This window comes from Lepisosteus platostomus, chromosome 3 (genome assembly GCF_059453375.1).
Source record: "Lepisosteus platostomus isolate fLepPlt1 chromosome 3, fLepPlt1.hap1, whole genome shotgun sequence".
Classification (NCBI taxonomy): domain Eukaryota; kingdom Metazoa; phylum Chordata; class Actinopteri; order Semionotiformes; family Lepisosteidae; genus Lepisosteus; species Lepisosteus platostomus.
Window position 1 is genome coordinate 55,479,302 of NC_142613.1, and position 22,794 is coordinate 55,502,095.

Here is a 22,794-nt window from a genome sequence, read left to right on the forward strand (position 1 = left end):
ACATCTACTACATTTTATTTTCTGTAGAAGGTAAAAAAATATGTTTAATAAGTAATCGGATGTCTCTGTGAACCAATACCTCCTGTATATCTTGCTTAAATATAGTGCATGTTAAGACAGAATATTGCATTGTAGATTGGGAATACATACCAAAAACCATGAGCACTGCCCAGTGAGAAAAAAGGATATTATATAAACAGTATCAACTGACTCTCAAACGGAACCTAAGAACTGGAAGTGGGACTCCAGCCCGTTTTCTGGAACTGATTGCTTTAAATTTATTATTTTATAAATCCTGATTAAAGTCATCCAGAGAATTACAAGTTTTGGGGAATACAGACTTCTTTTCAACAACTAATGAGTTCCAGAGGAACGGGAACCTCAAAACTCTCCAAATGTTCTATGGTCTTTGCCCAAGCCTGTGCTAATGCAATTTAAGTCAGATGACCAAACTTTTGCAAACAACTTAAAATAAGAATAATTTCGAAAAAGCTGAAAAGTACAGTATACCACATTTCACCAGATACCAGCAAATTCCTTCTGTACATGGAACCACAAATTACAGTGCAAGTGGCTTAATTCTTCTTTTAACCTCTGGGATTAGTTTACCCGAGAAACTAATTAGTTCCCTACGCATCAGTTCCTGCCCTTGGTTTACACACCTAGCTCCAAAACCGTGGCTGTGCACTCTGCCTTTGTCCTAATTTATCCTACCCTGATTCCCACGATAACATCACTTACTTCACACACTGCGCCATTAACAATGTTTATTTGTAGCAGAATGCAGCTTGTAGACGCATTCGCCCATCTGTTAAGAATCTCAGTATGAAAAAATAAACTTGTCACTCAGGAGTCATTGGGAATGTTATAACTAGCAGAGGACAATCACAGAGCCTCGGTTTATTTCTCGAAGGGTTTACTGACTGGAGGACACCTTTGTACATACAGATCTGGCTCTCAGATACTGTGTTATTCATAACCAATCCAAATTGTTACTCATTTTTGTGGATCGACTAAAAAGCAGAGAACCTTCAGGTAGAAAATACAATCAAAAAGAAAACTCTTTAAATTTTAACCTACAGTATACACCTGTTCAGAATATGCTTTCATTCTGCAAGATGGGATGGAAATACTATTCATTTGGAAGTATTTACTCACTGCAAATAGAAGTTTAGGTTGCATTTAATGGCTCAGGTTGCACATTAATGCCCTTTTAGTTGTATGACTTAGTTTTCAGTTAGCTGAAACAGTGCTTAAAATTACAACAGGATAAGAATGTTTTTTATTTGTGCATTCCTGATACTCTCACACAAACTGAGATCATCAAAATCTCACATCAGAATGAGAAACAGTTGTGATTCAGGCACCCTGAACTGTGACTAAAAAAAGTTAGATTCTGTAAACCAAACACCCTGCATCATCAGAATCATCATGTTTCATTCAGAAACATATGGAATGAGACCTACATAAGCCAGTGAAACACTTTTAATGAGGTGAGAATAAAACTGCCTAAGTTATATTTATTTCTGAGTGTCCATCTTTTAAAAATACTCCTGTGCATCCTAAAATAGCACCATACTGTACATTATTATGCTTCTAAAGTTATGTGCAAGCAAATGTCTCCTTTAAGAGTTGAAAGTTAAAATTGCATTAGGCTTGAAAAGTCAGCACTCATGTAACTTCATTCCCACATTTTTAAAACAAAGACATTTAAATCAGCATTGAAGTAAAAGGTAGGAAGTTAGAGCTAATGTATCACACAACAAATATATAACATTCTGTTTAAATACCAAAGCCTAACAGCTGTCCTCTGCTGAATTTTCAGTTTGTCTTCAGTGTTCTTTACATTCTTTTTTTTTACCCCTGTTTTATGACTTTCTCTAATTTTTCATGCTTAATCAGATTAAGGCAAGATAAAAGCACTCCTTGACACAATGCTGTCTGGGAATAGCAGGGACACACAGGGGCTGAAGCCATACAAGTGTTACAGCAGTAAGGTTAAATTGATTTCCTTCAGAACAAAAGCATCCTTGTAATATATTCCTCATGAGGGACCCCTGCTGCAGCAGGCATGGCTGATGTGCCTGTAGGCCAGTCTTCAGACAGTACTCTCCCACTGAGTTTCTGCTGGTGTCCATGGAAGATGAGCATTGAAACACCCCTTAGCAAACGATACCAGAACACCTCTCGGCTTGGGCCAGGGACACTGAATCTTTTGTTTGTGACAATGTTGCAAATGCACATTACAACCATGGACACACGGCTTCACACCATTTGCAGTTGTGCAGACCTTTGTCCTTTCTGTAACCTGAGAATTTTGTAATGTTACACTCTTAGTCGAATATGCCAAAAAAAGATTGTGTCAGTCTTCTTTTATCACAATGTCAGTATTAGTTTTGTGGCACTCAAAATGATGTTGTTGTTATTATTTAGTGAATATTAACAAATAGAGGGAAACACTAGTCTTTTGAAGTAAAATATATATACTTTTTTTCTACACAGCACACCTAACCAACTCCCAGGATGTCTGATCTAGTAAATATTTTAAAATGTCAATACTACCAGAAATGTCAAAACATTTAAAATGCCTCCTATAAATGATGCTATTAGTTCAGGTGGGTAGCTGCGTCAGCATGCGTAGGCTGCAAAGGAACAAGTTATAGGTTTATTCCATGCTGAAAAAAAGAAGAAAGAGAACACAACGTTTCGGCCGTGGAGCCTTCTTCAGCTCACACCTGAAGAAGGCTCCACGGCCGAAACGTTGTGTTCTCTTTCTTCTTTTTTTCAGCATGGAATAAACCTATAACTTGTTAAATGATGCTATGGCTAATGTTAAGAGATGTTCTTCTTACCTCAATATGTTCAACAGAAAGAAGTTTTCCTTTTTCTAGTTTTTCTAGGATTCCTACACTGATGGGTGATAAATTGATTTTTGCCATAGCTGGAAGTCCTGTTTTAAAAATTCGGATCTGTGAAAGATCTAATAATGGCTGTTTGGGTTGAGCAACATCAGTTGTTTGAGAAACCCGGTTTTCCAAAGCAAGAGCTGCCAAAAATAAGGGATGTTGTCATGGCTAGCTATTTCAACAGAAACTTAATCTAATCATTTCATTATTCTTTTAACTAATTTAATGCACATTAGGTTAAGAGTTTAATTTCTGCTGTTAAGATGGTAAGTGAAATTATGAATTAGAGAATTACCAGCTTGTTTGTCAGTCTAGTATATCATATAAAATATATCAGGTCAAGCTAAACATCTGCCTGCATACAGCAAGCTATTATTATTTGGAGTGAAACTCAATGTCAGGAACAAATAAATGTAAAAAGGTCTTTGCATGTAACTTTCTGTAGGCATTTTTGTGCTAATTAATGGATTTACTGTCACGTACAATTTTATACTTCTCTGTATTGCTAAGTCATAATAGAATATTAATCATACAGAAACTTGTCCAGATTCCGTTCTCGCATTCTTTTTTATTTCCTTGCAATTTAAGTTTTTTTTCCTTGTCTTTATGTGCATGCATTTTAATGACGTAATTTTTATTTTTTTTATGACATACAGAAAAAAAATCACTTCAGAAATACTCCCGTTAATGGTTCTTTAAAAAACATACAAAAATAAATCTCTCAAAAGTTTATTTTTTGTGACTGTGGCCCAAGGAATTCCATCTTACCAAGCATGGTCTGGCATGATGAGTAATGTGGGATAAGTAATTTGGGAAAAGACGATGATGTTTTTACAACGAATGAAAACACTCATCTACCAATTATGACAACCATAAACGTGTATTTTGTAAAGGTCGCACTGACCGCAGGGCAAAGGTACCACAAAACCAGCTCTGTTGCGCTACAATAATAATACTTCATCTATATACCTTTATTGCATAGTATATAATTGCACACATCAAATCCACATATTAAATCAAGAGAATTTAGTGAACAAATCCTCCTTTCTGTAGTTTTCACATTTACAGTAAAGTGAATGACAAATAATATAATGGGGTATCTGTAATAATTTAAAAAAATACTCATTCAAAGTTCCTTACAGTGCAGAAGGAAAAAATCCCACAATGTCCATTTCTGTGGGTTTTTACATTACGAATATCGCTGTCTGATATTGCATCATTGCTGCAGTCCCGTTAGGAGAAAAGTTAAGAACACTGTTCTACTTAACTCATAAATGTGAACAGATTTTAAAAAGTAATTATTATAACTGGACTACTATGCAGTGGAAGCCTACAGTAATTGTAAGGAACATTTTGAAAACTTCTTGTGAACCACTGCACCAGATAAAGAGAAACCTGGCAAGTTTCATCACCAACAATCAACGGCTTTGAGAAGCATATCCAATCACACAAAGTGCTCCTTCTGAGATATTTACTTGGTTAATTAACTCTACAAATATGGTACCAACTGTACAACTACCAAGAGCATTCATACATTCAGAAACAGGATTCCTGCATAAATAAATACAAATGTCTAATGACTATTTCTGTCTGTTTATTGGTGACAAGCAGCTTGTAGCACTTCTTTGATATAAAATGTATTTGGCCAATTAACACCAAGCATTGGATCTTTCTAGTGAGGATATCATTAATATCTGACACACTACCATTCCCAAGAATGCCACAAAGACAACATTTTAATCTCACAATTTAAACAGTGAATCACAATGAACAACCAAGCTCAAAATAAGTTGATGTGATCAATACCCAGCCAACAGTGAGTCATCACCAACTGCCTGGAGAAATGCAGCTTCATATGCATTATGCTCCTGTTCAAAGACTGTTTGGCTAACAAATTCCAAATTGGGTAGTAATCATTCTAGTGGGAATATGGTTAATGTGGTGAAGTGGGATTTCTGCATAAACCACAATTGCTACCTTTTTATTCAGAAATTTCCACAATGTTAAAAAACAATGTCTATTGTTCAGAATGTTCTAACTGCTATTGTCTTGTAAACCGCTGTCCTTATTGACTTGAAACCACTTATTAGGTTTCATTAAACTCTGACTTGCTTCAGAATTGTGTCTAATAGGTTGCAGCAATAGTTTATACGCTTATACAGAGCCATCACATTTGATTCATCTTCAGAAAATGCATGGCCGATTAACTTATGTATGTATCATTCTATGCAAAATAATGTTAACCTATTGTATTGGAACAACTGTTTTTTTTCCCCCCGAACAACCTCTTATATATATATTTCTGTTTCATAGAAGAAATGCCCCTTCTTTTTCCAGAAAAAAATCCTGTCATGTTCTTGGTTTACAAAAAATGTGTTTTTACAAAAAAAAAACATCTCATCTGTTTAAAACAAATAGTTTTAGCGGGACAGTTCACAGGCTTCTGTAAAAATCTGGCCCTGGTGTGTGTGTGTGTGCGCGTGCGTGTGTGTCTGCGTTTGTATCTGTCTGCCCAGCGGGGGACTTGTGTCCATTCCAGGATTTATTCCACCTCTTGCCTGGTGCTTGCCGGAATAGGTTCTAGCTTCCACATGATCCTGTACTGGGTGAAGATGGAGGGAAGTTTGGAAAGCAGTCCCTGTGTGGCTGCCATTCTTCTCCAGAACTTAAAACTACCACTGTCTTAGTAATACTGCAGTGACTGGCTTGAAACTTTCATTATTCTAAAACCTGCTTCCCACTAGCACTTCCCATATTGCAGTGACAGTTTTAATGACTGGCCATCAGCTCGGGGTGCACTACAGGATTTTTGAAAACCTTCAAAATGGGTGTAAGTCTTCTAGTTTTCCTTTTTTACAATTTATTTGGTTGATGCAATTATGAAAAGTAATATATGTTTGTACTCATGTACATAGCTGAGGCAATCTGAGTGAAGTACTGTACCGTGTGCTGAGGTACAACAGCACTAGCACCACCTTGGAACTGAACCCCCAGGCTTACCGTAATGAATTCAGAAGCCTGACTGCTGCTCTTCACTCCTGCCCAAAATAACTGCATTGCTGGCCAGATATGGCTGGGATTGACAGTAGCAGCAGTGAACAAGCCTGGATATCCCTGGGACCAGTGTAAGCAAAACAATTTATAGATCCTTCAGTAAGCAGTATACCAGGGACTTGTGACTAGATGAGCACCTGCAAGACAATAAGGTGTCTGTGCAGCTGCAGCTGACATCTGGAGGACATCTCAATCTCACGGTACATACTTTAAAAAGAGATTTCTGGTTTTTCTAAGGAAATTGCATTAATATTCACTTTACAAAGGTTACTACAAAAGAACAGTCAGAACATACTGTAAGTATCAAATGATACATTCTTATACAGAACATATCTATTACCAAATGAAGTTTCATCAAGAGAAAAAATGCAATTAAAATGGCCTTGTTCTCTAATTTTATGTCCTTTGCTTGATCTTTGATCTTTGCCCTTTGCCCTTTCACCTCCTTGCAAGGTGTGTGTAAAAAGACAGCAGAGTATTTTAAGTGAATACTAAGTGCTTCTGCATTGCCCCTTTAATCATTATACCACCAACTAAGCAAGAACACCAATCTGCCTAAGAGTGTAGGTGATTACACAGCCAATCCTTTAGCAAGGGCTGTGAACCAGTGGCATCCATTGTTTTCATAAATCCTTTCTCCTTCGGATCAGACTCGCATTCCTTAAGCATACTTCTGCTGACCCTTGGGCTATCAGCAATTACAGGCTTCACTTTAGACATTTCAGAGTGTCCTTTATTCTTGTCCTTCCCAGTTCTCACGGATTGCTGAAACTGAACTCTCTCCACAGCGCCGTGTCAGTCAAACGGTTAGGAGTGCATTACTGAGATCCCACAGTAGCACGAAGAGGCACTGGATGTTTGACACATTATCACTGGAGGATTAAGTTTTTATCACTCATCTGTTATGGTACATTACGCCTGCTTAGCTATGATTACAGTACATGGTGTGAAACTTACACTGGATAAAAGACAGACTTGGCACATTTTAACTCTCAACTGTGGCATTCCAGGAAACCACCCTTTCAATTACAGTATTAAAAGACATTTTAAGTAATGAAAGACGTTAATTTTATTACTGCAACAATCCACATGGTGAAACTGGAGAGCCCCTATGTTAAATACATGTTGTGCTGCTGGATATTCTTTTTTATGTATGAACATGACACTACTAATGTTATTTTATTATTATATCTGATTTCCTCAACTACATCTATTTTAACAAAGAAAATGTATGCTTCATATCAATGTATTGTTTGGCTTGAAAGTGACTCTTTCTTTCAGAAACTTTCACTATGATAATACTTTACCTGGGATTTCTTTTTTTCCTTGTAGAAATAGAGGATATCCATTTGTTTCACATATCAGTGTGACAAAAGTAATAACAAGAAGATTAAAAAACAAACTTAATCAAACACAGATATCTCAGTGAGGTGAATACACTGCCGTTCACCTTTTTGAGGCTGGTAACTGAGACAGACCAATATCAGTTTCTGTCTACATACTGGTGATGACCTCAGTTAGTTTCAGCTTATTAGTCAACCACATTGTTTGACTGCTTTTCTGCAGTACGCATGAGGCTAATTAACCCAGAAAGTATACAAGATCTGAATCGGCTCACAGCCTTGAATTGTGTGCCCAGAAAAAAGAGAGAGAACAGCCCAGACAGAGTTCCAGAATCTCATTTAAATGCCAGGCAGGGTGCCAGGGCCTTTAAGTATGATAACCAACCCCTGGGCAGCCCCCTGAAAATACAGTGAACTCTGGGTCTTTCCGTCCATAAGTGCTGTCAAATCCAGCCACCGATCCATACCTCTGTGCCCAAAACCATGAGGGAATCCATTAGTCCAAAATAAATATCTAGACTGAGGGGAACAGGAGTTTCTTATTATCGCACATCATATGTTATAGAACATAATCATTTATGTTTGTTTCTTGGCAGCATGCAATCTTCAGCAAAGCAATGTGGCTGGAGCAAGGATTTAAAATTCACTGAGTGATGCACTACGCCAGACCTTACGCGGTGCTTTGGTTCACAGGAACTGGAAGGAGAACGCCTTTAGGTTGTGAGCCAGGCTCTTTAAAGACAGTGTTTATTAGACCAGGTGTACAAAACACAAGCTCACTCAGTCTGCGACTTACAGACAATAAAAATACTTAATTTTATAGGTAATAGTTTATAATAAAGAACGACAACAGAATATCATTTTTTTTTCTTTTCTCCCTAACATACAGTAGGAAAACTGTTCCTGCTGAGAAGTATCAATTGGGAAGTGTCAATGACTTAAAAAAACTACTAGATAACCAGTTAAAGAAACTGTCTTTTTCCTAGAACAAAGATTTCCAAAGATGTAAGGCTACTGAAATACTGAAACAAAAAGACAGGAATAAGACCTCCCTACCCGAAGTCCAGGATCCCTCTTCATCATTTCCAGAATGATGTAGCACCCGATGGAATGGCCAATCAACACCAGCTTCACATCCCTGGGAACATGTTGCTTCAGAAAGGCCAGTTTGTGCTCAATCTGCCCATTCAGCCCGAAGACATCCTTTATCACCATTGTGTCGGTATCTGGCAGAGCATGGAAAAAAAGGCATGATGACACAATGTATGAAGTTTCTTTAGCCTTTCAAACTAAATTCCTTAACTATGCTTGATAATTTCTGATACATACAGTTTAGATTTGTATCAAAACAGTGTTTTTATGTACAACAAAACCAGAATTAATAAGGTATTCAATATAAATTATTATATTATATACTTATTACAGTATATATTATTATATCTATACAATTATTATACTCAATATATTAATTAAAGTTCCTCAGACAAGTTACTTATCATCAGCAGAAAAATAATTCTTGCATTTTAATACAGTAATATGAATTTCTGCATTCTGCCTACTGTTTTCAAGGACTAACAAGGGTTTATTATAAGAATGCATGTAATGCCACAGCAGTCTGTGCAATTTATAACTATAATTTTCCTAGTAGACCTCATGAGCAGTTTATTCACGTTGCATTCATGATATTATAATCATAAAAACAAATGACCAAAAAACACTTTTTTCTACTTCTATGTTGCATTTTAATACTTTTGAAAACATAGCGTAAATAAACTACAGCTTACCCAGATACTCACTAATGTTAGATACATGTTTAGAAGACTGAGTTATTGGCACTTCCTTTATTATTCTAAATCAACGTTATTGACAGTTATGTCACCATCGCTCCCATTAAAAATACTCAAAATCTTTTCTGTATTGCTGCATTCCAGTTCATGCCCAGCAACTGTTCTTAATGTTGCTTGAAGACTGACAACAAATAACTCACACATCTGGAGGAGAACTGTGGGATTATTCTTCAGAGACCCTAAAAAACCTTAGTTTAAAGTGTTGTTTTGTTTGTTGATTTGTTCAATAAAGGTCAACTTGACATAAAACAGGCAACGCACTGTAGTAAACCCAGTTCAGCAAGCCCTGTCCTTCTTCTGAAAGTCAGCTTTATGACATCCTGGAGGAGCAGCAATATCTGTAATACAGATAGTGTTGCAGTGGGTTTCCAGCAACATACCTTGATATACTGTATAATCAAATAACAATTTACCACCATTTTCACTCCTTTAGCACCACTTGAAATATCATCAGCTTGCAAATTGAGTGATCATGCGTATGAAAGATTTCTTAAAATCTCTGAGGGCGCGTTTTCGGGTTCGACATACAACATACAACAACCAGCATACATTTATAGCAGTAAAAATAAAAAGATTCCAGTCCCCCTATCTAAATAATTCCAGACCTACTTCACAGAGACTAGTTCTCAATTCAAGCCATTCAAAGCAAACATCTGAGGGATATGTCTTGTGTTTCTAATGTTCTTAACATGTAAAAATGGCTTAAACAAGTTACAGCAGAGTTGGAAATTAATGCTGGCGAGGGGAAAACATGTTAGAGCTCATTCTAATGGTGAACAGTAACGCTGAGAACTTAAAACAAATGACAATCCTGAAACAACTGTGTAACACCATGCAATTTGATTTATCAAATGGGTTAGCTGGACCCATGGGCTCCCCCCTCTCCTTTGTAACCTTTCTTTTGTTCTTCAAATTGTTTTATGTTAAGCAACATAAGAGAATATGTTCAGGCGGGTAGCTGCATATGCTCAGGTGGGTAACTCATCCTGAAACTAGGTTCACATCATCCCCCTTCTCTCAATGACCGATTTAGTTTCGTGTAATCTCTATTCTCATGCAGGTTTTGACTTCACACCTTTCTTCACCTCTCTCCACTTTGCACTTCCTGAGTGGCCTCTCTGCCTCTCCCCTGCTCCCGCCTCCTACCCTCTCCAAGCTTTTGTTCTCCTGCGCTATTTAATCTTTGCTGTCTGCCCTGTCTTTCTCACACCTGAAGAAGGCTTCACAGCCGAAATGTTGTGTTTTCTCTCTTCTCTTTTCAGCATGGAATAAACCTGTTACTTGTTCCTAAGAGAATATACTCCAGTATTTTTGTGAACATATTAATTAAATGTTTTATTTTTCCCCATGCTGTTTTATCATAAAATGTAGCGGGAATAACTAGTTAATCCACACTCTTAGCCAAGCAATAAATTCATGTTACAGTGTTGGCCCTCACCCAGAATAAGTGATAGCACTAGCAGAAGAGATATACTAAAATGTCACGGACATAGTCTCTGGAGCTAAAGAAAAAACAAAGTGAAAGCAAAGTTCTGCTGTGCACATTAATATCTGTAACCATTACTCAGTATTCATACCTACATACATAAGGAAAACTGTACAGCACAATTAGAAATGTACAATAAAATTGAAAAGAAGAAAGTGTTAGACTATGCAATTTAATTTAAGTAGCTTTGATTATTAAACAGCAGAATGACCCTCCATATTGGTTGATGCAATTAAAACTATCAATTACAAATGTAAAGAGTATAAACTAAGAAAGACATGAACAATACTGTTATCGAATGACCACACAACAGCAATATATTACTCTGTTGCCATTAATTACAAAATTATAATATATGAATTTAATGGCAAGAGAGTAATAGAATTGGAATTATTATGCTAGTCCTATCATTAATTATTAACAAAATCTAAATGTCACAATTCTCAAATGTTCAGGTCCAAAAAGTATAATTCCAGCTTAATATAGGGAAGAATATTAAATATTAATCAAATCTTTTAAATCTTTTTAAAACACAAAAAGGGTGTATTACTATTAAGAATGGATGAAAGACACCATAGTCTTGGAGAAAAGAAAATACTATGTAAAATAAGTAAAGTTTTTTTTTCTTTATGGAAGCAGCTTAACAGTAGTTCGGAGGAAACTGTACTTGGCATTTTTAGCCAATAATCCACTATGCTCAAACTAACGAAAGAAGAAAAACATGCCCAGAATAGTTTAGTAAATCTGTCATCACAGGGTTTTTATGGGTACCCCACTGCCAGCTGCTGCCTTTATTTCTTCAGTGGGAATGCAATTACTGCTCATTTATCAATATAAAAAGGCCCTGACACAACCCAGGCCTTTTAGACTGACCAAAACCCCAGAGCACACAACCAACTCCATGCCCTGCATCCTGCCATTCCAATCTGAGTATTCAAGGTTTAACAGCGTTTCTACACCTTCACTCCACAGTGCACGTCTCAGCCCCCTGTGATTACACAGAACGCCTATTCCATTCTGAACCTATCTTTCAAGGGTTGCGAAATTCCCCACAGAACCTCAGTATTATTTTCTTAAGTGGCAGACCAAAAGGGCCGATGTGTAACACACATTTTACACAAAAAAAACAACCTGCATCAAACATTTTGTGAGAGGAAAAACATTTTTGGTGTTTTGGCATACCTAGTAATAAGCTGTCTGAATTCCAGCTTTACATCCTCAAAAGGATACTTTTAAACTTGGAAGGCATTCCAAATTAAAATAAAATACTACAAGGCTTGATCTTGATTTTTTATTAGTTCTAAATGGGGCTAAATTATATTTTATGAAAAGCCCTAGGAATTCCGACCCTCTAACTGCTCTTAAAAGATCCAATTACTGTATTGCATGTGTTCTTCAATTCTCAGAAAACAGTTTATTCCTGGTAAGGGCTGTGGCAACCCAGAAAGCACAGGGCAAAAGGCATCCCATGACAGGGTGTCAGTAAAACACAGACAATTTAGAGACACCATTGATCCCAACCAGGATTTCTTTGGGAGGTTGTTGGTAACCGAGACACTGAGAAAACCCACATAAACACAGGGAGCACATGTAAACTCCACACAGAAAGTGCCCCAGGCTGGAATCAAAACCAAGGCTCATGCTTGTGTCTCTGTTTCCCAATACAGTATCTGTATATATCTATGAAATCCCCTGAATGGGAAACTCTGAAATGTGTTTAACTTTTGTGACACGACACAAACTTGGAATTCAAGTTTCAGAATTGAAGGAATAATCAAGACAGGCGCGAAGAAGTAAATGTCCTTTGACATAAAAAAATATTATTTGAAGTACACCTTAATGTCTATTATAAATTAACAATTAATTTATTATTGAGACTGAAAAAAGACTAATAATTAAATGTACCTAGTAAGATAGCCATATATTGTGACTCTGGTCTCAAAATGTTTATTTCCCATTTTCATCCTAGGCTTTTCTCATGTTGTGTTATATCCACACTTTCCATAATTATTAGGAGTTACTAGTGAAGGACACAGATGACGAGGGATAACTCTGGAGATATACATTACAATACACACAAGTTCCAATTTAATGGACTATTCTGTTAGGTTAAAAAATCATTGGGCAGCCCATGCAAGTGGAAACTATTGCTCTGGAGGTGTCAATGGACTCCACTGGGCGCCAGCTGTGGGAAGCACACTGAAGCACAGGCAGACACATCAGCACCAGTTTATTTTCCTCATTAGCTCCTTTCTAGCTTACAAGCAATAAAAGCAGCCCAAAACAACCGGGGCTCTGACCTCTGACCTTCTTGATGCACACCTTATTGTGTGATAAGTTCCATATCCTTAACACATACTGTAATTTTAAAGGAGCAAACTTGCGAACAGATCCTTGCTGGCCCATTAGTAGGTCTGCAAGTTGAAAGTTTGTTAAATGGAAAACACTCTGTTTGTTGCTGCTACCCAAATGATTTTACTGAGTGATTCATAGGTCCTTAAAGACATTATTGCTATTCCTAAATTATGGCTCTCCTGCCTGTGTGCAGTGATCATACTGACAAGGCAGGTCAGTCTACTCTGTCGTGATTAACAGTGTATGCTCACACATTTGACCTGCAAGAACCGTTCTTCACTACTTATGTGAATGTGAGGATATAGTTACAGAACAGATTGATCAAATTCTTTGTTCTGCTTCAGTGTGAGCTTTTTTGAGAGTGTTTTTATTTCTATGTGTTGATCATCAAAACTTACACTGCATTGTGCTATTTACAGTTTTTGGTGATATTTTTTTTCAACAAAACTACAGCTCATTTTCTGCATAATATATTCTTCATAACTAAATAAACTCACACTTAAAATAGTAACCCCCCCCCCCATTAAATAAAATAAAATCACTCATCATGTCCAGCCATGTAATATAAAAAAAAGTGAAATGCAGGTCTTTAATGTTTAAGTTATATAGCTATTGTTTAAAAATCTACAGAAGCAACCTAGTTTTAACAAGACAACATTTGTATTATGTCTTCAGTAGAATTGAAACTCCTTCAGAAACATTTAGGTAGGCTTCTGAAAGATCATTAGTTCTATTCAGCTTAGGAAAACTACAAGAAACAAGAAACAGACTGGAAGCGTTTGTATCCCCTTTACAACTACCACTGACAGCTTCTAGTGTTTCTTGTATATACTTCTCATTTGGAATTCATACAGTGGTGTTTAATGTTATCAGGAAAAAAAGTACCCAGTAAAGAGAAATTCTTAGGAAATACTAGGGCACACTTCCGAATAGAGGTTCCAAAGATTTATGATCCTTGACCCAATACTAAACCTTTTACTCTTGAGTATAGTTCTTAGGATTCTTTTAAACATGGTTAATTAGCTTCTTTCTCTGAGTACATGTACTCAAATTACTAGAAGCAGAAGACATGCCAAGAAAAAAAATCATGCTGTATTTCCGACCTCAGATTTGAAAATACAAAACCACATTTATACAACATATGTATAAAAGGATGAGATCTAACAGTTGTTTTAAACAATTATGTTATAATTTATAAGTGCCTTATAAGGTACAAATTATTATAAAATTGATTTTATGTTCCTTCTATCAGAAAATTAAATGCCCAGCCGTTCGTCTCATTTTTAAGTATAATTTTATTTAACTACTCTGAAGACTTTCAAAATTTTGGTAAATGGGCACATGAACTGTTTAATAATACCAGGCTATAGTTATTTCATGTTTGCTTTATAACAAATGGACTTACAGTGCAAAACAGATTTTCAGATGAGCTGTAGGAAGATGAAAGTAAATTTCCTTTACCACAAACATTTGGATTGGATTATGGCATTTTAAAACTGTTGGTTAAATATTTTGCAATTAGGCACTGTGCACAAAGAGGCAAAGCATCCTAGTTTCACATACAGCCTTATGAAGCATGTTTTTGCAAGTTGAAAGTTGGAAGGAAAAACATGAATTGATCATTAAGGATGTTAAGTTTCAGTATGCTCAAAATCCTTCATAAATGTTTTATGCATTCTGATTTCTACACATCAAAGTTTACATCTGTCTCAGCAGAACTGAAGACAGGACAGTAGGCACCCCTCAAAGAAAATGAATTTTACTGACCAGCATAGTTTTGAATAATCAACAGCATGAAAGATGTAGTGCCTGTTTTTATTTTTCCATCTCCTTTTTGCAAGTGTTCCCTGACAGCTTCTGTCTATGGGGATGTTATCAATTAAAGCAGCACCAAAGAGCCTGCTGAAAAAGCAACCTGAGAATCTTTGTAATCCATAAACAAGCGAGAAACAGCTCATCGAGCCTTTTAAAATAAACCGGACAAATGCAAGACGTGCAGTTTGCATCAGATCAAGTGAAGCTGTGATGTGAGAATGTATTGACCATAAGACTGTAGCTGACTCTAACAAAACCTTTGAACACATTTCCACTCAGGATAAAGTGCAGTTTAACTTATGTAAGGGATATTTTCATAGATCATATGCAACCAAAAAATAGCCAAACTAAAAAATATTCATTTCAAAAACTCCTTAATCCAATACAGTTGTAGCAAGTCTGAGCAAGTCTGAGTTTAATCTGGGTGACCATGGACATACACCCTCTTAGACAGAACACTTCTTCATCACAGGGTTTATACACACATAGCCTCACACACACGGGGATAATTCAGAGATGCCTAGACAGCCATGTTTTAGGATTGTGGGAGGAAACTAGAGCACTTGGCAAAAATCCATGCAACCACAGGGAGAACATGCAAATTCCACACAGGCTGGAACTGAACCCAGGATCCAAGAGCTGTGAAGCAGAAGTGCTTGCTGCTAACCACCATGCTGCCCACAAGAAACAAATCAAACATAAATATTTAGGATCAAATGAATGGATCCTAGAATAGCAGAAACAGATGAGAATATTTCATATTTCAATGTTTCAGACAAACACAGACTACGATCTATTGTTCACTGCAAGCGAAAATAATAGCCCTGCTTAAAACGGGGAAGGGCACATTAATGACCTGGTTCTAGTATTGTGCATAAGCTCAAACAATTTAACAATTTCACTTAATAAAGCAGAAAGCAATCTTGATAATCTTCTAATATAGCCTTTATCAAAGTCTTTGTGCACACTGCAGTTGCTCAGAATTACAATCATTGATATCAAATCAAGTATGACCTGACACGTTCGCAGTGGGTGTCAGTGGTGCTTTACGGAACAAGACTTCCAAAATTGTCTGTGGATGTTCACTGCGCATTTACCAGTGCATGCAGTATGTAACAAACACGTGCGAGTTTGTATTTCTCATAAGTTATATTTGCGGCATTGAGATTAAGGGGCAAATATTCAAATTAAAATAGAATGTTTTTAACTAGTTAAATCTGACCAAAGCTAAGTGACAAAAACCTCTGCTGAAGAAGTAAAATGCCTGTGTGTGTGCTCTGTGGTGTTAAAGAGTTTTCCACAAGGGAAGCCATTAAAACACCATCTGACTGTTTGTTGTTACTCCATATTTCTCCACCGAAACAGGTTAATAGGTGCAATAATTTAAAAAGCCATTCCCTACAGAGCAGTAAAACTGGATGCTCACAAGTCTCCTACCAAACCTACTAAAGTTAAACCATGGGAAAAAAGAAAGGCTAAGTGCTGACACTCTGGGTCTGATTTACTTACACAATAACCTCTCAGATTCAGCCTAGAGTTTGTCAATTAAAATGTGAAAACAACATTTCTTGCCTGTTGGTTTCAGTTTTATAGTATATGGCAACACATTGTCCCATTTTGTTAAAGGTAGAGAGGCTGTGATGCTGGCTGGGTGATCTGACCAGTTCTGCACATTTAACTTACATTTGTGCTTTAGGTGGCTTCAGTACAATGAGAGTGTATCCAGGATTCAAGGTACTTGATGCTATTTTTAAAGCATGAAAGTTTATTTTTTATTTATCAAGAAATGTATTTTCCATTGCTGAGACTGAATGATAATCTAATCTGAACAGACTTGAAAAACTTTGGTGCATTTAATTCTGATGGTGTGCTTTAGTCAAGACATGATGCTGAAAGCTGCAAAAGCTGTAAGTATGTCATCTCCTGTTGGCAGAAACCTAAAATGTATTTTCCAGTAATTTTTAATTAAATTTTACTTTTGGCTTATTTTTTTATTTGCATTGTACTGCTGACCATTACGATTTAACACACCTCTGCACAAATCACCGATGACATTGAGGAGATTTTAAGATTTGAAATGATATTTTGGATTTTCTTCAATCATCACCATTTGTTGACGAAACATGAATCGTAACTTGTCTTCAAACGTCAAACAGATAAACTGTCAACCTAGCTACATACACAATGGCAATTTGAAGAAGAAAAGAGCTGCTCTGACAGTGATGCTGACTTGGCATGAAAGTTTGCTTTGCTGAATTTCCCTGGAAAATGTGATGATGTATTTGCCTCTCTCTCTCTTTCAGGCTGCTTTTTCCTGTACTGAACAGGTGGAAGAAGAACCATTTCCAATTTGCACAATAATTTATTGTTCATTTAGGTCAGCTGAAGAGACACACACTGATGGGTTAATTTGGTTTCTGCACAGATCAACAAAGGTATCCTAGGAGGTCAGGCACTTTCTTACAACCTGTCTTAAAATATACTCCATTTTCTTTTAAAAAAAAAAACAGCTTAATTTAAGGGTGTTCACAAACCCAACAGAATTTTATGTGTTCTATGTGTTTATATGTTGGTAAACTCTTAAACACTGTACCAACATAACATATGAAATGATAAGAAAACTACAAATTTGTATCACTGATTACCTATTGGCAACATGATTTGTAGATATAGAGATTTGTCGAACCTTTGTATATAGAATGTATTTCACTTTTGGTTAATTTATGCACAATTCTCTCAATTTAATACACAAAAGTGATCTTGAATGCCACTGGTATAGCATGATATAATCAAAGACTTATCTTACACGATAACTTCATAAGATGAGTACTTTGATCTTTGTGCTTTTTGCTTCAAAAACAGTCTTTGCAAGATGGAGGGTTTTAAGCATATACTTAATAGCTGGTCCTGCTGCAGATGAAATCCAGCAGACTATACTTCTCACCTGTATATCTAATACTCACAGAAGGAATAAAATGAAAGTAGGTGTGCAAACCCATTAGCACATAACCCCCACACATAATCCATCCAACACTAATGATAAATATAGCCCGGGGGGAAAGGGTAAAAAAAGATACAAGCAAACTGTATCTCCTGACCTCCGCTTTCTCCAGATTAAATTCTTAAGGGCCGCTGCATATAGCCAGCTGTATTTAATTAGAGGGGATGGTATCAGCTGGTGAACATACCACTGTCATTCGGGAGAAACTGATCTGTAAGCATCCTGAATCTTGCACAAAATCCATTGAAATGTCAAAAGGTAAAGATGTTATCCATCAAAAATATCATATGAGAACAAAATCTGAAAATACCTGCTTTTCTTAAATATGATTTTATAAATGGTAATGGGTTTATTATGTTGCTGCTTGATATTACAGAATCAGTCATAATATAATTCCAGTTTTAGGCAGAATTGTCAAGCAATAAGCTACATTACTTATAAAGACAGCTGCAGTACCTCACCCCAAAGCATTCAGTTATCTATGTTACAAGAGTAACTAAAATGAGCAATATTCTAATCGGTTAAAAATAGCCCTTAACACTTAAAAGCATAATAATATAGTATAACAATACTAAAACACAGATTTTAATCTTCTAAGAATTGGACAGACTTATATAGGCAGTCCAATAAGAAACTACCATCCTGACTTTCTTGGCACAGAAAAAAAAAGCAAATTTAACTGAATAATAATAATAATAATGAATATTATAATGAAAACCTTGTTTCCTTTGTAGTTCAATAAAATACACATAAGGCAAATGCATAATAGTATACAAACACGGATGGGATCCAGTAACCATGACAAAATGTAAAAACAGGAGGGTCTTTTATTATTTAATTTGTATTTTGATGGGTTAAATGTTTTAGTGTCATGAATCTCTCAGGATTAGTCTGGAAATTCAGGATGCAGTGGAACGGTGATGCTGAAACACGTTTTTGAATAGAAAATAAAGACAAACAGCAATTAAATTTAATCAGGTGTACATTTCCTTTTACAAGGACAGGGCACAGCTAAACTTAGACTAGTAAAGCCTGGCATTGATCAGTTTTAGAATACTTTCAAGGATTTCCTTTATCACCACAAAATTCATTAGCCACCTTTTTAACTACCTCATTCTTTTAACTCAGTGTTTGGAGTTTCTTTCTTCCCAGGTTTCAAGACTACAAGGCATGGAGTCTCAGTCCTCTTACACCACACACTTTGTTTATTTAACTTTACAGAGGGGCCAATATTAGTTCACCAGCTCCAAACCATTAAAACATTAACTACATTTATTCTTTCTAATAACTCTCCTGAAAAGACCACCCAATTAATCCCTGTGAAAATACAAACCCAAAGAACTCAGTTCCTACAGCACGAACACCAAGCTGCACCAAGTTTTTCCTTTTATAAACCCTTTTAAAAAATGGCTGTGTCAGCAAGCACTAAGTTTTATGTTAAGTAAATATCCTCTTAGAATTTAAAATGGCACAGCTCACAGAATAGCAATTTGATTACTGTTTTAAAGAAATGATCTGTAAAATGTTAAATACATTTAGGTAATAATGCACTAGCTTGGCATGAAGCGAAAAAAAATAGATAATGCAGTTTGGTTAGGAATACTCAAGTCAGATGGGGTTTTCCAAAGAGCTGGAAACTACCTAGAGAAACATATGTGCATTGTAGTCTTCTTGTTGTTCTCATCTATGCATTGTTGAACACTGTTTAAAATGGAAAAAATAAATAAAATATTGAGCACACAATACAAGTCCAGAGATGTAACAATGAAACTGCAGAATGCACAGGACAGATGTCAACTGAAACACGATATGGAGGTCTGGTCAATGAATATTAAAAAACAACAAAGACTTCTTTTGAAAAGGTTTTTGGAAGATGGAAAAAAAAACTTGCATTGCGTTTGCAAAGTATGAATTGTAAAGTATGAACACTACACACTCAGTAGGTAACATCTGAAGACATGATTAAGATTATTAAAAAAACAACAATAGACTTCAGAAGTTGCTAATGACTTAGCTCCTCCAATGGAACATGACAAGGAAAAACTGAGGAGGAAAAACTGTAGGGTGTACTGTCTGTTCCCTATTAATTTCTGTACTCAGAACACAACACATTTGGCCTATTGACATTAAATATAATTAGTCATGTTCCCTAATGTCCGCTATCCATGCTACAAGTTTTATTATTAAGGAAATAAAGGTCCATGTTTACACTGCACACACTAAGATTAAACTCTATTTTCTGTGTTTCAGATGCTAAGGAAAACCATTAATTCTTGATGATTTATAGGTTAATTTTTCATCAACTGCTTTGTCCAGTGTCTTCTGTAATCATAATACTTTCATAAGCCATAATTTGCAAATTTTTAAAAGTAGTATAATTAAGTTTGACTTAGTCATTCTGGGGAAAAAAGTACTTACAAATACATGTTTATCGGTGGTAAGGGGGGAAGAACAGAAGATTTTTGCTGTGGAAATCTCAGAGATTAAAGCTTTAGTCTTCAAAGCTTTTCAAAACAAATTTCCACCAAATGAAACCTTATAAAGCTCAGCAAAGAACTCATTCTACATATTTTGACACAAACATAAAAAATTTCAAAGAGTTAAACCAAGATATAGTGAAAGTAAACAAAAGATTATATTTTCATGTAATTTATAAAGTGCCTTCGAATGAGCTAAACTATATGTGACAAAAAATCTGTTCTATCCCAAAGGTTTTACAAAAATGTAGGAAAACCCCCAAAGCTTAACAACAACAAGAACTGTTTGAATTTCACCCCATGTCTTCATAAAATCATATGGAAAAAGTGTCAATATTTTCATTTGCACTGAGATGAATATCTAACTGAGAAGGAAAAACCAACATCAGGAGTTGAAGACAAAATTGCACAGGGCATGATGGGCAGTAGCTGTTGCAGTTCAAACAGTTTCACTTTTCAGCATCTTAACAGTCATTTCTGAAGGGAAAAAAGTCTGCTCTACCATCTGTTGACCATAAGAGGTGCATAACAAGTAGCACATTATACATGCTGCAAAAATTACAGACAGGATATGTAAAGAACTAATTACACATTTAGTAAGTACTTTCATAATTCAAATCACTTAGACATTCTTTTTCAATTGACAAACCCACTTAATCAAAAAATACAGCAATACCTAACCATGAGCCCCTGATTTATGATAAGGAACTGGTTAGCACTTTCAGTTACCCTCTTTGGGAAATAAAGTACAATACAATACCTTAATCATCCGGAAGGAAAAACATGGCTTCTGATCAAAACGGAATTAAATTGTGTGACCTTTGAATTACAGAATGAATGCTTGTGGCAAGAGCATGTTTTTGCTATTTAAGATACTGTTGTAAAAGATCAAAGTAGGAAAAAAAGTTACAAAGACAGTGGCGTTGGAGAGATGAACCAATGGATGGCATTTTCCACATACACTGTATATTACTGAACACAAAGGAATCATTTATCATTACTTGTCTTAAATGAAACTGACAGGTATGATGGTCTAAGCTGCAATACCTTTTTTTTTAGGCACTTTAAGTCTTGCAGTTCTACTCCCCAAAGCAAGCTCCAAAGGAGGAGTATAAGCAAGCCTGAAAAGATGGTACTTCTTACACAATTTAGCTTTCTTGTGCACCCAGAAATAGAACACATTACGTAACTCCAGATCAACACTCCAGCCAGACAGACCAGAGCTCTTCAATGACTGAATCAATGAACTACTTAAGTCCTTTTTATGTAAAGGCCAACAAAAGCTATGTCTGTTTATTTTTGTTTTGGTACGTAATATAATAGATATTTCACGGTAACTGTTGCAGCAATAATAAGAGAGCCCTAACAAATAGTACAAAATCCAACATTTCTAGATGAGAGGGACATCACTGAGGTAAATTAAAATCCCTTTATATACAGCATATTTCCAAATTTGTACAGATATGAAACTTGAATTCTCAAACATCTGATTAAAACCTGGCTACACACAACAAGTGAAATGTGGAGAAGGGGGTTGGGAATAACAGAAAAACAAAACAATTACAAATTGTGATTAATGGGACAATAAAGACCAGTAAATGGCAAAGACAAATCCTCCACAAAATATTGTGATCTTTTTGCCAGGTCTGCTTGGATGTTAGAGCAGGCTGCTGAACGATTTAAGTCTCTGAAAAAGTGTGCTGTGTGTGTTTTTTACTAGATTTCCTATGTGTTAAAGAAATCAAACTAGCATGGCGAGCACTAATAAAAATGAATTAAAGTAACATGCTGAGCATAATAACGTTTAAATAAGACAAATGGTGAAACGAAAGAAGATTTCAACTTAATTACCTACTGCTGTAAGAAACGGACCATCTAAACATCACCTCTGCATTTAAGATTCATGTGCCTCATACTTTTCAGAACGTGAAAACAGATACACTCAAAAGTTGGTAAATTATTTCGGAAACACAACTGGGGGAAAAAAAAGTTTTATATGTGCTGTGTATAGTCACCACCCTGAGACAAGAGTAAAAACACTCAAGGGTAAAATAAAAATATGTAGCATCTGTTTCAGCTCACCTTTGCACCAGCTGGCAAGGGGTAATACTACAGATGTATCATGAAATAAATCCTATCAAAAAGCAATTAATCAGAACTCCTGAACGGCTTAAAAGGTAAAGGCATTCATTCAAGCACAGGTGGAGCTTTACGACTGAAGGTTCGAGCCAGGGTCACATGCTGACTGTGACCAGGATGCCCCTAGTGGCATCACAAACTAGTTGAACACTGCTGAGGTTAAAGTGGAATTAAGTCTTTCAGCGAGCAGAGCAGAGTCTATCAAAAAGTGATTAATCTACTATTTGGTTCAAATGAAGCAAGGAGTCAAGGCCACACATGGAAATTACGCAGAAATACCTTTGGGACTGAATGTAGGAGACACTTCTTCACACAGATCGTTCCTAGTGTGTAGAACAGACTGGCCAACCATCTGTGGTCCCTTAAGAAAT

General features: G+C 36.1%; 1 protein-coding gene across 3 annotated transcripts in view; it reads right to left on the minus strand.

The window, feature by feature from the left end:
- Positions 1-22,794, minus strand: part of ldah (lipid droplet associated hydrolase) — a 110,985-nt gene that overhangs the window by 36,050 nt on the left and 52,141 nt on the right. For all 3 annotated transcript variants that reach the window (XM_088626139.1, XM_088626142.1, XM_088626140.1), the window contains exon 5: positions 8,360-8,529. In XM_088626139.1, coding sequence (XP_088482265.1) covers positions 8,360-8,529 — 170 coding nt within the window. The remainder of the gene's footprint in view (positions 1-8,359; positions 8,530-22,794) is intronic.